General features: G+C 50.1%; 6 protein-coding genes across 8 annotated transcripts; 3 read left to right on the top strand and 3 right to left on the bottom strand.

Annotated features, from left to right (window-relative positions):
• Nucleotides 1-246: 246 nt before the first annotated feature.
• LOC120904722 (ADP-ribose glycohydrolase ARH3-like) lies at nucleotides 247-1646 on the bottom strand. The gene is made up of 3 exons (XM_040314962.1): nucleotides 1354-1646; nucleotides 614-1293; nucleotides 247-549 (listed from the first exon to the last, which is right to left on the bottom strand). Exons 1-3 carry the CDS (start codon nucleotides 1514-1516, stop codon nucleotides 343-345), a joined length of 1050 nt encoding a protein of 349 aa, XP_040170896.1. The 5' UTR covers nucleotides 1517-1646; the 3' UTR covers nucleotides 247-342.
• A 596-nt stretch (nucleotides 1647-2242) lies between these two features.
• Nucleotides 2243-3831, top strand: LOC120895680 (threonine aspartase 1). The gene is made up of 3 exons (XM_040299229.1): nucleotides 2243-2406; nucleotides 2481-3418; nucleotides 3533-3831. The coding sequence occupies exons 1-3, from the start codon at nucleotides 2379-2381 to the stop codon at nucleotides 3611-3613; spliced, it is 1047 nt and encodes a 348-aa protein (XP_040155163.1). The 5' UTR covers nucleotides 2243-2378; the 3' UTR covers nucleotides 3614-3831.
• On the bottom strand, nucleotides 3452-5339 carry LOC120895679 (cyclin-J). The gene is made up of 3 exons (XM_040299228.1): nucleotides 5170-5339; nucleotides 4878-5089; nucleotides 3452-4775 (listed from the first exon to the last, which is right to left on the bottom strand). The coding sequence occupies exons 2-3, from the start codon at nucleotides 5077-5079 to the stop codon at nucleotides 3904-3906; spliced, it is 1074 nt and encodes a 357-aa protein (XP_040155162.1). The 5' UTR covers nucleotides 5080-5089; nucleotides 5170-5339; the 3' UTR covers nucleotides 3452-3903.
• A 93-nt stretch (nucleotides 5340-5432) lies between these two features.
• On the top strand, nucleotides 5433-6696 carry LOC120895681 (polycomb group RING finger protein 3). The gene is made up of 4 exons (XM_040299230.1): nucleotides 5433-5709; nucleotides 5840-5992; nucleotides 6120-6403; nucleotides 6524-6696. The coding sequence occupies exons 1-4, from the start codon at nucleotides 5604-5606 to the stop codon at nucleotides 6647-6649; spliced, it is 669 nt and encodes a 222-aa protein (XP_040155164.1). The 5' UTR covers nucleotides 5433-5603; the 3' UTR covers nucleotides 6650-6696.
• A 1969-nt stretch (nucleotides 6697-8665) lies between these two features.
• Nucleotides 8666-10018, bottom strand: LOC120898746 (dihydropteridine reductase). 2 transcript variants are annotated; one of them, XM_040305012.1, is made up of 4 exons: nucleotides 9822-10018; nucleotides 9178-9698; nucleotides 9016-9103; nucleotides 8666-8831 (listed from the first exon to the last, which is right to left on the bottom strand). In XM_040305012.1, the coding sequence occupies exons 1-4, from the start codon at nucleotides 9903-9905 to the stop codon at nucleotides 8823-8825; spliced, it is 702 nt and encodes a 233-aa protein (XP_040160946.1). In that variant the 5' UTR covers nucleotides 9906-10018; the 3' UTR covers nucleotides 8666-8822. The 2 variants fall into 2 exon arrangements, with proteins under 2 accessions (XP_040160946.1, XP_040160935.1); XM_040305001.1 differs by having other exon boundaries at nucleotides 8666-9103; nucleotides 9822-10016.
• A 305-nt stretch (nucleotides 10019-10323) lies between these two features.
• LOC120898735 (serine/threonine-protein phosphatase Pgam5, mitochondrial) lies at nucleotides 10324-11747 on the top strand. 2 transcript variants are annotated; one of them, XM_040304988.1, is made up of 4 exons: nucleotides 10324-10514; nucleotides 10581-10784; nucleotides 10857-11253; nucleotides 11355-11747. In XM_040304988.1, the coding sequence occupies exons 2-4, from the start codon at nucleotides 10603-10605 to the stop codon at nucleotides 11631-11633; spliced, it is 858 nt and encodes a 285-aa protein (XP_040160922.1). In that variant the 5' UTR covers nucleotides 10324-10514; nucleotides 10581-10602; the 3' UTR covers nucleotides 11634-11747. The 2 variants fall into 2 exon arrangements, with proteins under 2 accessions (XP_040160922.1, XP_040160915.1); XM_040304981.1 differs by having other exon boundaries at nucleotides 10326-10514; nucleotides 11352-11747.
• The last annotated feature ends 190 nt before the right edge of the window (nucleotides 11748-11937 follow it).

Raw genomic sequence — 11937 nt, 5'->3', positions numbered from 1 at the left:
CTGCAGCAGCAGCAGCAGCAGCTGTGCAAAGCTTACATCACATCAGCATCAAGCATTGCGGTAGACGGAAAAGATAGCCGCAAGCCGAAAGATGAACAAATAAACCTAACATTGATAATAAAAATAACTCACTAATAGCTTTAAATTTGTACGCCACAGCTTTGTCGATGGTTTTACTCACGTGAGAAGATGGGCTTGTTTGTTTCTCTCGGTCAATGTGCACGACGACTGTTGCAAAATCGGATATTACAAGTACGGAAGATTCTCCACGTCGGGGAACGGTTTATTGAACCACACACCACCTACATACTACACGCTATGGCTACTGTGATGCTTTACACGTCACTGGGTGCCGGCAACCTGGAACAGTTGCTCCGCCAGCTCCGCAACACTGTCAGCACTTTCGCAGTGCTTCAGCAAAGCGCTTGAAATGGCAGGCTCACCGTAGTAGGCGCCACTGATCGCGCACGCCATGCTACCGATCGTATCACAATCCCCACCAAGCGAGATAGCATACTCAAGCGTATTGCGGAACGATTTTCGATCCGTCTGAAAGCAGATGCACGCAATTATTTACATACTTTTACTTACAACTCACAGAAACTTTACTTACATCCTTCAGCAGGTCTTGCGTGTGCCGCAGGAAGCAGTACACTGCCGTGGGGACGGAGTACAGCGCTGCCACGCTGTGTCCCAACAGGTTCAGCACATTCTCGTCCGACGGGTCCACCCGATGGTCTAGCAGGGTTTCCATGTTTTGCAGCTGTTTTTCGTACGCATTCGGATTGGCATCCAGGTCGGGATCGTTTCCCTTTTCTATCTCGACCATGTGCTGCTTCAGCTCGGCAAGAAATGCTTTCCAGCAGAACGGTTCGTTCGGATTCAACAGTAAGCTCTGCCGGATGGCCAACGCCTGCAGAATCGCCCCGTTCACACCAAGCACGTTGGTGTGCGTTATCTCAGACGATTCCTTCACCAGCCGGACCAGCTCGTCGATGCTCTTGTTCACGCAGTACAGTGCGACCGGAGAAATGCGCATGGCTGCACCGTTACCGAACGATCCACTACCGTTGAACTGAGCCATGGCGGGGCACGTCGGATCGGCGATCTTGGTTTGCCGCAGTTTGCGAAACACTTCCCCCACCGCTGCTCCGTATCCGCGGTTCGGTTCTTTGAAGAATTCGACCACATAGTTCTTTGCCAGCAGCTTTTGCGAGTACCCGTTTGGGTCGACCAGCGCTCTCGCCGTTTGTATCGTCATTGCCGTATCGTCCGTGTACTTTTTGTACGGAGCTACAAATATACCATAAGGATTGTTATACCAGATTCGGAAAGAGCCCTATTGCTACGAACCGTTAAATGGGGGCCCTTCCAATTTGTCAAGATTTTTCTTTAAAATCAACTTCGCTCCACTGTCCATGAGTTGACCTTCGAAAGGGGCACCACAGCAATCGCCTACCAGGGCGCCCAGCAGACTTCCTCTGAATTTCGATAACATTAGTGACTTTTCCAACATCGTTTTCCAGCACTATCGTACGAGCGCTATCTAAAAATGTTTAGAAAGCACCACAACAAACTGCAATGCACTAGGTTTTACTCGCCCACTTTAACTCGCACAGCCGGCGTAAAAGTAAAAATAAACAAACGAATCAGCTGATAGCGTGCCCGGTGAAAATAGTATGACAACTCTTTTGCAATCGTTTCATAATTTTAGAAGATTGTTTTGTAGCTTTCAGTTGAGAGTAAATGATCATTTTATGATTGCCCATAACGTGTTCATCACAATGAAACCTGCATTTCAATTAGCTAAAAAAAATTCTCGGTTTGTGTGGATTGACTACGAGTTAAACGGTCATTCAATTTAAATGCCATCAGCCGGGTGGAAAATCAAACAACTCGACTGAAACTGACAGCGCCTCTTTCCGAGAATGCCAAGGTGGAATATAGGGGAGGTGTGTTCTTAGCATCTGACAGGTTGCCATTTTTAGATTCAGTTTGACAACAGCTGCAATGTAACGGGAAACATACCGATTTATGAAGAGCAGCGGTTGAAAAATTTAAGTTTTGAGCGCTAAAAGAATCTTCATCAAATGTAAATAATTTGTTTATCATACACATTTAGCAGCAGCACGCTTCGCATATGACAACTGCCTTTGATACAGGTTTTCTGTTTTTTTCTAATGCCTTGATGGCCAGATATTCCACATGACAACACCTCCTATATGCTCACTTTACCGAGAAATGTAAATAAACAAAACATCCTACCGTCGCAGTGCGCGGTTCTAAAATCGATACAATTATCATCTACAAGCTGCCCGTGCCAATGTAGTATTGTCCAAATGTAATTGTTCGTAAAAAAAGCAAGAGCGATAGTAACAATGACCGGATTCGTAGCGGTGCATACGGGTAAGGGATTGGAGGTGTTTCAGGATGAATTCGCAACGGTGTACTGACCAGCCCCCTCCTTCCTAAACCCACAGGTGCGGGAAACTTCCTCGACGAGACGCTGTACGAGCACGTCTGCCGAGAGGCGTGCAATCAGGCGGTCAACGTGCTGTACGCGGGCGGAACCGCGTTGGACGCATGCGAGCGCGCTATCGTCCTGCTGGAAAACTCGACCGCGACGAATGCGGGCATCGGCTCGAACCTCAACTGGGACCGAAGGGTGGAGTGCGACGCGTGTATCATGGACGGTGCGTCGCTACAGTTCGGTGCCTGCACCAACGTGACCGACGTCAAGAACCCGATCAGCCTGGCACGCCACCTGTGCGAGCGACAATCAAAGCTGCTCAGCTTCGGCCGGATACCACCGATGGTGCTGGTAGGGCAGGGTGCGTCGGCGTACGCGCGCGAAGTCGGACTGCAGCTGGTGCCGGCCGAGCACATGATATCGGTGAATGCGGCCAAAAAGTACGACCACTACCGATCGCAAATCATGCAGTACGAAGAGATGAATCGGGCAAAATTATCACCGCTGGACACGGTCGGTGCGGTGTGCGTCGATGCGGAAGGTTCGATCGTGGCCGGTTGCAGTTCCGGCGGCCTAATGCTGAAGCTGAGTGGCCGGGTGGGCCAGGCGGCAACGTACGGGGCCGGCTGTTGGGCGCTGATGGACGAAAGCACCAGCATGTCGGCCGCATCCTGCACCACCGGCAACGGCGAGTATCTGATGAAGACGCTGTTCGCCAAGGAGCTGGTGGACGATCTGATCAGCTGCAACTGTCCAATCACTTCGCAGCATCTGACGTACAAGAAGAAGCTGCTCGAGTCACCGTTCCTGTCGAAGCAGAAGGCGATACACGCCGGTTCGCTTTCGATCATCTACAACACTGCCAGCGGGGATGGCGATCTGCTGTGGGCGCACACGACCAACTCCATGTGCATCGGGTTCATGTCGACCAAGCAGAAAAAACCCAAGGTGGGCAGAGGGGGAAAAAACGCTCGATAGTCGTACATAGAATAGCAGTTTAATTTCAAACATTAATGCATTTTCCGTTCTCTCTGTGTGTGCTTTTCAATCCTTTTCCTACAGTTCGTCCTATCGAAGCTTCCACAGAATCTCACCTGTGGGACGAAGCCAGTCATCAATGGGCACCATTTCAAGCTGATCTAAGATAACAGAAAACAGAAGGACCAGCGCAAACCGCGTACTATGACACTCAGCACAAGAGCAACTAGCAACTACTACAACCTAAAGTGATTCGCAATCTGATAGAGAGTTACTAGTTCCAACCAGAGAAATTTAATCCAGAGATGCTACCTTCCGATATTCCTTGTATAGAAATAAAGCCTAACCACGGCAAACAGTTCAATTATCCTAGCATTAACATGCATAACCATCGTAATCGTAATAATCTCTCGCTTTTTCTCTGAGTGTATATCTACGTGCCGCTCGGCAACACGCTATTTTTCTGTATCCGCCATTTTACGCTTCTTTGGGGCACTTTCGCCCGTATCACTGAGAACCAGCTCGGACCGAAGACAGGTCTTCCGGTATGTGCTGCCAGCACTTCCGCTACAGCTTTGCGTATCACTACTATCTTGGCTAGTACTACTGCTACTACTACTACTGCTGTTAATACTGACGCAACTGCTAATGGTCCCATTTTCATCTTCATTTTCCGATTCCCACCATTCCGACAGATAGCCTGCATCACTGGTCGAACGTTTGGGGGTAGAGGAGCTCAAAGACGACCGCGACGATCGAGGCGATTGGGGCATCGCCTCAAACAGTAGCATCTGGCATACCTCGTGGATCTGGCTGTACTCATACCCGGTAGCACTGGTCAACCGGTCGCTCCAAACGGACACACGGGGCGTGAGACAGCGGGCCGCCGCAATGCAACCGGCAGCAAGCAGTGACGGCTTAACGGTGGAAAGCTTCAAGTGCAGCAAGGTGGCTTCGAGAATTGTGGAGCTTGTCTCATTGATGTGCTGCACTAACAGGGCCATAGAGTCGCACGCGTTCCATGGTGGCGAGACGGCATCCCAATCCTGCTGATCGAAGGAATGCATCGCAAAGATGTCCAGAAAGGTGGACGCAGTTGGGATGGTGATGTGCCAGTCGAAGAAGCACAGGATTGCCACCTCCAGCGCGATGAAATCGGCCGGACGGTACACGTTGGCCAGAAACCCGTTCAGCCGGGTCGGCGACGGTACGCTGGAATCGTTTTCCTCAATCTTGCACGCCAGATACAGGCACGTGAGGGCGACCAGTTTGAGGCGACCGACCGCGATCGTGTGGTTGCTCATGAACACGTCGAGCAGATAGATTGCTGAAAATGGGAAAGTTGCGGGGGGAGGAGTGTTTTTTGGTCATGAAAGGAAACTGCCAGGCGGCGCATAAACAATAGCGCATTTTGAGATCAACAACATACCTAGGTGAACGGTCGCTTGACGGTAGGACTGCTGCTTGCAAACGTTCAGAATAAGCTGAACGGAGGACCGTCGGTGCTCGAGCTGGGGCGAGATGAAGTGTACGTTCATTCTGCGGGATTCGCATTCTTTCAGCGTTTCCAGTATGTCCTCGTCGTATTCGGTGCAGTACGGGGCGTTAAAGAAAGTATTCCAACGATCCATGTTTTCAGTCCTGTTTGTTCAATCAAAGCACATCAGAATGCAATCAGCTGCTGTTAGGGCTGCACTTGGGCATTTAGAGGAAAAACTTACAATTTTAACACATCCAAAAAAAACGGGCAAAACACGACAAAACACGAGCACAAGTACCACAATACTGCAAAACGGCTCCTGTTAGTATTTTCCGTGAGCTAAGAATACTGCGAAGATTGCTGAAACATTTCACGCCGCAACTGCTTGAAAGGCAAATTCCATTTGAAATGTTGCAACGTCATTCGAGGGTCGCGTTTTGTCTTATACCAGTGTGCACGGTTCATTTCGCGCCCGTTGACCGACGGGCGGTCCCACTGTGCCCGAAGTTTGACAGCGGCCTTAGTTCAGGACGAAAGCAGAGAAGGGAGAGAGAAAGGAAAGAAAGCAACAATAGATAAAAAAAGGGCAGTTTTCTAAAAGTCGCGACCAACAAATTCGTGCGATCGTGGTAAAAACATCATCATCCCTGGGCTTGCCCGGCGCCTGTCCCGACCATGGAAAGACGGATAAAGTTGAAAACACTGAACGAACACATCACCTGCGAGATTTGCCGTGGCTACTTCATCGATGCAACCACCGTAACCGAGTGTTTACATACGTGTAAGGCTGTTGTCTGTGGTGGAGGAGGAGGAGGAGGAGGAGGGCCCGTTTGCCGTGGTTGACCGCGATAGTTGCGGACACATTGCGACCGACCCGCGTCTCACCCTTGTTTCGTTTCGTTTCGTTTCAGTCTGCAAAAGCTGCCTTGTGAAGCATTTAGAGGAAAACAATACCTGCCCAACGTGTGAAAATGTTATCCACCAGTCCCATCCGCTGCAGTACATCAGCTTCGACCGGACGATGCAGGACATCGTGTACAAGCTGGTGCCGAACCTCATGGACAGTAAGTGGGGCAATGGGGTTGCGAGGGATGGAGCAGAGAGTGGTTTTCTGGTTCGGCCCCGGGGAAGGAAGCTTAACCGCACACATACACACACAACACCAACGCCGTTCCCTTTTACCTTTTGCAGATGAGATGCAGCGGGAGCGCGAGTTTTACAAATCGCGCAACCTGCCCTGCCCGAAGGATATGCCGCAGGTGCACGACAGCGACGATAAGGCGAACGAGCAGGCGCACCAGGAAGCGGACTACCACCGGCAGGACGAGCAGGTTAACGTGTGCCTCGAGTGTATTAGCGACAAGCTGCGCAACCTGAAGCGACGGTTCATCCGGTGTAGTTCGCAGATCACGATCACACACCTAAAGAAGTTCCTCGCGAAAAAAGTACTGAACGGTATCGACCGATACAAAGATGTGAGTGTGTGTTTGTGTGTGCAGGAGCCAGTGGGGGAATACAGAGAGACAGAGAGAGAAAGAGAGCAAACAGGAGAAAGTCGGACGATGCTAATTAGCTTTCTTTTTACCCCGTTTTAGATCGACATCCTGTGCAATGACGAGCTGCTGGGAAAGGACCACACGCTCAAGTTCGTGTACGTGACGCGGTGGCGCTTCAAAGACCCCCCACTGAGATTACAGTATCGGCCCCGAATCGACCTCTAAGCAGGCCAGTGGTGATGGTGGTGTACATTTTGAGATGTCCAGATAGGGGGAAGGAGCGACAAATGCACTTTTCCAAATGTGTTGATTGCTCTCTCCCCGTTCCCCCAGCCATCCCGAGTGCACACGCGGGAGAAGGCTTACGGATGGGAGGGGGAAGGGTGGACTGTGTAGATAAGGCACTTCTTAGGGGTGTGGGTGTGTGGACGCGCCCGTTCGTCCTTCAGTTCAGTTAATGTGCAGCAAAACCCGAGCGTCCGGTGATATCAGCAGGAGGTTTATCTTTTCTTTTCGCAGTGTAGCAAAAAGGGGAAAGCACAGGGCATTTTATCCCTACATCACCATTCGTCTTCGTTGTTGTCGCCAGGATCGCTTGGATCACGTGTTTAAGAAGCAAAGAAAGGGAGAGGTTTAGAAAAAGATTTGTTTTATGATCTAGATTTATATGTTTATGTGTTATTTAAGCAGTGTATGTGTGTACATAAAGAGAACGGCAAGCAGGCGGAGGAAGCTGATGCGGAGGAACGCTCCCATCGTGCCGTGGCGGGTGTTTGCTCCGCAGAAGCAGAAAGGTTTTATTCTAGACTGCCAATGCCAATGCGTTATGGTGAATAACGCATTGGCAGAACAGTTGCAACGGAACGCGGTGCGTGTGCAGTACGAAATGTATAGCAAAAATTTGGGACCGAAAGGACGAAGCGAAGGGAGCAGTCTACAAAACGGTGGGCCACACTGTGCACGACTCGTTGCACATAGGTGCGTGTAATAATTCTCAATTAAAGAAGGCTAGGAGAAAGTGTGTGTGTCTGTTTGTGTGTGAATGTAGGAGCGACTCGATCACAAGATCACTCTCAAGAGCATGACGTAGTAAAAACAAAAAAAGATGATCTGTATAAGTATTACAATAAATTTATATTCTAAAAACGTGAAACAAGAAAACGCTATCTTTGGACGATAGAAGCCCCGCGGTGGTGATAATGATGAGAACGTTCTAATGATACCGAGGCACAGCATATCGCAAGATGGTTTGTCGATGCGAACCTTTTGACCCGCAGCCGAGCGATTAGGTCTTATCGGCAAGCCCGAAGTGGCAGACAGATACGGTGTGCCTAATTATGCGCCGTGGTGGTGGCGGGTATGCTAAAGGGCTGCTATACTACAAAAACGTGTCTAGCGTGTGTGTATGTGTGTGTACGCGAGAGAACAATTAACCGATGCAGTGACCCGTGAAAATGCGCCACTTCTTACATTGACCCACTGAGTGGAGATTTCTATTTCTTGAAGTCTGTCTGGAAAACAATCGTCGAACGTGTGCAAAGCGCTGGGACCAGTTTCTCATGCGCGTTTACGTTCGGCCGTACAATAAGTATGCTGACGCACTGGCAGGCTCTCGGTGGCTGACCATTCCTGTTCCGAACCGGTCACGAAATTTACTTTCCTGTCGCACTTGACTTCCGATTTGTGCCCGCGCGCGCGCCCACCAGCACACTTTGAACCGGTTTCCCACCGACCGTGAGTGGGGTGAAAGAGTTGAAAAATTGAATTCCGTTTCCTTCCCTTTCCAATCAAATGCTATTCGCTTGAACTAGAGGCAGGTGCTATTTTTTTTATTTGGCAATTCCTTTCCATGCGGCTCATGCTTCTTAAACGCACCCTTCACCAACAGAGCACCATGGTCAACAAATGGGGTATGGGGTACAATTTGGGGAGGGAGAAGCCAGACCAGACTCTGACTCGGACGGATCGCGTGAGACAATACAAACACTCGTTCGCGCCGGCCGCTTAAGCCCAACGGGGGAGAGATCGTTGCTTAACAAAGTCAAGGTTCTTTCAATTCCATGCCGCATTGCTCCTCCGAGGCGATTTGCACGCCGTTGTTTTTCTCGCGTTCTTTTGAAGGTCGTCCTATAATACTAACACACGCTGTGGCATTCCGTGTGGCACGTTTGCGAACGCGCGCACATGTGTAAGAAGCGCCATTTCGGTCAACGTTAATAACAATTGACGTTTTGTTTCATGTTTGATTCATTTGCCGTTCAAAACAGCAATATTACACTTTATTTTCACTTAAAGTTTCGATCAACGAATTCGATGCACGCTCAATTTTTAACAATTAAACAACAATGTGCGCCAGTGGAACTGTGTGCTGACTCACAGCTTGGGGATTTTTGGCGGTTTACGATTTCTGGAATGTGTTTGTTTGTTTTTTTTTAAGTAAATCGACCCCATCATGGAATGTACCGTCACAAAACGGTGGAATCAATGTATAGAAAGAGAGAAAGAAAGAGAGCATACAGTGGAGTTGAGATTCGGGAAGGGCATGAACGTGGTGTGCGGTCTCCCCGCCGGAAGGCCGCTTAGACGATTACCATCTCTGTTTTGGAGTCTTTGGTAATCAGCTTCACCAGGCTGCCGTTGGCGGGACGCTCCTCTCCCTTGGACCACTTGTGGAACAGCCTGAAAAGTGAATAGCGCATTGAAGCACGGTTTTGTCGACGCGCTCCGCACCAGCCCCACCACTCTGTACTTACTCAGAAAGGAACTCGAGCGGCGTCCAAGTGGACGTATCCGCATCCGGCATCCATTTGCGGTTCATCGGCGTATCGAGCGTGACGGGCAGGATGGACACGACGAGCGAATTGTCCGGCAGGCCCGACTTCTCGCCGGCCAAACTCTTCGTCAGCTGGTGCACGGCGGCCTTCGCCATACCGTAGCCAATCATACCCGGGGTACCCTCGAGGGCGGGGTTCGCTCCCGTCAGCACCAGCAAACCGCCCGGCTTCAGATGGTTGGCGCCGACCGTCGCCGAGATGGCGGACGACCACACCGACTGCTTCCACATGAGGTCGGAGCTCTTGGCAAGGTCCTTCTTCGCGTTGCCACCGGCCCAACCGCCCGCGACGCAGATGATGGCGTCGAGCGTTTCGCCCTTCAGCTCGGCACCGACCTTGCTCAACACGGCCGCCTCCTGCGCCACCCAGTCGGCGTCACGGTCCACCACGATGTTGGCGTCGGCCGCATCGTTTTCCGTCAGATCGATCGAACCTACCCACTGCCCAAGGACATGTGCGGTCGAGATGCGGTGAAGGAAAGCGGTGTGTGTGTGTTAAATAATCATTCACTATTCGCCTATTCGTTGGAGAAAATTGTGAAAATATTGCACTGCATCACTTACCCAGTTGTTCTTTTTGAAGAACTGCACGCACGACGCACCCAGAGCACCGCGGCCACCGTAGATGAGAATCTTTCCCGAAGCCATTTTCACACACTTTTTTTCGTTCTTCGATCGATCGAACACGAGAGCGGCACAAGTGGATGAGGAGATACGTCTACGTTCTCGGACGGTTGCTAGGCGATTAAATTCAACAGGTTACTTCGTTGCTCCCTCGTAAAGACAACTATCGGTGGCGCTTGCACTCAGCCTCTATTTGGAGGGGGAAACTCTTGGGAGCGTATTCTCTCGGAAAGCGAAAAACCGAAAAAAGGTGATGCAAGAATGCTAATTATCAGTGGTATTTCAAGAGGAATGAAAATCACAACAGAGAATTGGAATTAAATCTCGGTTTGCTTAAAAAAAAGAACAAACTTTCCAATTTTCCCACTGGTCCATAGCAAAAGGGTTAACAAAAGCATTACAACTCTACGGTATAAACTTACGACGCCGCTTTGACAATTGAAGCATGAAAAAAAACACAAAAAAGAAAAACACTCGAAGCGAATTCGGTTTCGCGTCGAGTATTGCCGAAACGCCGTACTTAATTGCTTGTTTTGTAGTTCAGTTTATTGTGATAAGTATTGTAAGTGTTTAGAAAGTTAAGACTTTAAAGTTCATAGAACATTGTATTCATACGTTGAGTTTGTTGTAGGAGTAAGTACCGTGTGGGTTTGTGTTGCCGGTGAAACCGTGCTCTAACCTCAATCGCTTCTGTTGCAGAAATCTTAGACCGCTGTAAGCCATGGGAGTGTGGAGCCGATTTATGTCGAAAAAGTTATTCACGGGCACCGTAATCGGTGTGGTAGGTGGTGCATCCGGTTACTGGTTTGCGTCGAACGCGTTCGAACGCCAGACGGTGGAAAACTCGTTCACAACCAACTATGAACCGTCCCCGTGTGCCCGATGGGACTGGAACTGGGACCAGTACGTAGCGCGGACCATGTAGTGAAAAAATTGGTCGTTTTTTACACTCATTTTGTACCCCTCTCTTTTTAGTCGTGACCCGAAGAGCCTTGTAAAGCCACTGAGAAAGGTAGACGATCCGGAATCGCAGAACGATTACAACAAAGCGGTGGAGATGAAGAAGGGCCGCGCCATACGCCATCTGATCCTGGTGCGCCACGGCCAGTACAACATGGACGGGCTGACCGATGCGCAGCGTACGCTCACCGAGCTGGGTCGCCGGCAGGCCGCACTGAGCGGTGAGCGGTTGAAGCAGCTTGCCCTACCGTACGATGAAATTGTCCGTTCCACGATGACCCGGGCACAGGAGACGGCAGAAATCATTGGCAAATCGCTGTCGCATCTAAAGCTGATCAATTGTCCACTGCTCGAGGAGGGCTCCCCCATTCCACCGGAACCACCCGTTGGCCACTGGCGTCCGGAAGCATCGGTAATTGAGGGTTGCGGTAGAGAGGGTGCGGGTAAAACAGTTTGTCTCACTGATGAACACACCTTCTTTCCCTTCCATCCCATGTGTGCCACTTTTAGCAGTTCTTCCAGGACGGTGCTCGGATTGAGGGTGCGTTCCGGAAGTATTTCTACCGTGCCGATCCGTCCCAAAAGTCGGACTCGTACACCATCATCGTGTGCCATGCCAACGTGATACGGTATTTCGTGTGCCGAGCACTGCAATATCCGGCCGAAGGGTGGCTGCGCATTTCCCTTGGCCACGCTTCCCTGTCCTGGGTGTCGATCTATCCTGATGGGCGGGTGTCGCTCCGCACGCTGGGCGACTGCGGTCACATGCCGAAGGAATGTCTTACGCGATAAAGGATGCACCAGCAGGCAAGTATTTTTCAAGTGTTCATGGTGGCAGCCCGACAACCGTGGTAATCTCCGAAAGATATCGTGATGTCTAGAAATAAGAATTAACACTGAAATGAATGTTACGCTACTGTCCTTTTTGGCCAATTCATGGCCGTACACTTAACCGAAAGAACGCGAAACGTCCGTTGCCGACTTCATTTTAAATAGGAAAAAAACGCTCTGAGAGGTAAGTGGACTGTTTTGCTTTTCCCCTCCACTAACAATATTTTCGGATTAGAACACCAAATACCAAAGAAACAGTGTAGTT

This window comes from Anopheles arabiensis, chromosome 2, assembly GCF_016920715.1.
Source record: "Anopheles arabiensis isolate DONGOLA chromosome 2, AaraD3, whole genome shotgun sequence".
Classification (NCBI taxonomy): domain Eukaryota; kingdom Metazoa; phylum Arthropoda; class Insecta; order Diptera; family Culicidae; genus Anopheles; species Anopheles arabiensis.
The sequence above is the reverse complement of the archived record's forward strand: the minus strand, read 5'-3'. Positions and strand labels throughout refer to the sequence as shown.

Coding starts and splice junctions, on each gene's coding strand:
- LOC120895681 (XM_040299230.1), top strand. CDS start 5,604: ATGGAAAGACGGATAAAGTTGAAAACACTGAACGAACACATCACCTGC. Junction 5,710..5,839: donor AACCGAGTGTTTACATACGT/GTAAGGCTGTTG, acceptor GTTTCGTTTCAG/TCTGCAAAAGCTGCCTTGTG. Junction 5,993..6,119: donor GGTGCCGAACCTCATGGACA/GTAAGTGGGGCA, acceptor TACCTTTTGCAG/ATGAGATGCAGCGGGAGCGC.
- LOC120898735 (XM_040304981.1), top strand. CDS start 10,603: ATGGGAGTGTGGAGCCGATTTATGTCGAAAAAGTTATTCACGGGCACC. Junction 10,785..10,856: donor TGGGACTGGAACTGGGACCA/GTACGTAGCGCG, acceptor CTCTCTTTTTAG/TCGTGACCCGAAGAGCCTTG. Junction 11,254..11,351: donor ACTGGCGTCCGGAAGCATCG/GTAATTGAGGGT, acceptor TGCCACTTTTAG/CAGTTCTTCCAGGACGGTGC.
- LOC120895679 (XM_040299228.1), bottom strand. CDS start 5,079: ATGGATCGTTGGAATACTTTCTTTAACGCCCCGTACTGCACCGAATAC. Junction 4,776..4,877: donor TCAAGCGACCGTTCACCTAG/GTATGTTGTTGA, acceptor TCCCATTTTCAG/CAATCTATCTGCTCGACGTG.
- LOC120904722 (XM_040314962.1), bottom strand. CDS start 1,516: ATGTTGGAAAAGTCACTAATGTTATCGAAATTCAGAGGAAGTCTGCTG. Junction 1,294..1,353: donor GGAAGGGCCCCCATTTAACG/GTTCGTAGCAAT, acceptor GTATATTTGTAG/CTCCGTACAAAAAGTACACG. Junction 550..613: donor CGCAAGACCTGCTGAAGGAT/GTAAGTAAAGTT, acceptor ATCTGCTTTCAG/ACGGATCGAAAATCGTTCCG.
- LOC120895680 (XM_040299229.1), top strand. CDS start 2,379: ATGACCGGATTCGTAGCGGTGCATACGG. Junction 2,407..2,480: donor ATTCGTAGCGGTGCATACGG/GTAAGGGATTGG, acceptor CTAAACCCACAG/GTGCGGGAAACTTCCTCGAC. Junction 3,419..3,532: donor CCAAGCAGAAAAAACCCAAG/GTGGGCAGAGGG, acceptor CTTTTCCTACAG/TTCGTCCTATCGAAGCTTCC.
- LOC120898746 (XM_040305001.1), bottom strand. CDS start 9,905: ATGGCTTCGGGAAAGATTCTCATCTACGGTGGCCGCGGTGCTCTGGGT. Junction 9,699..9,821: donor TCTTCAAAAAGAACAACTGG/GTAAGTGATGCA, acceptor GTCCTTGGGCAG/TGGGTAGGTTCGATCGATCT. Junction 9,104..9,177: donor CCGCTCGAGTTCCTTTCTGA/GTAAGTACAGAG, acceptor TTCACTTTTCAG/GCTGTTCCACAAGTGGTCCA.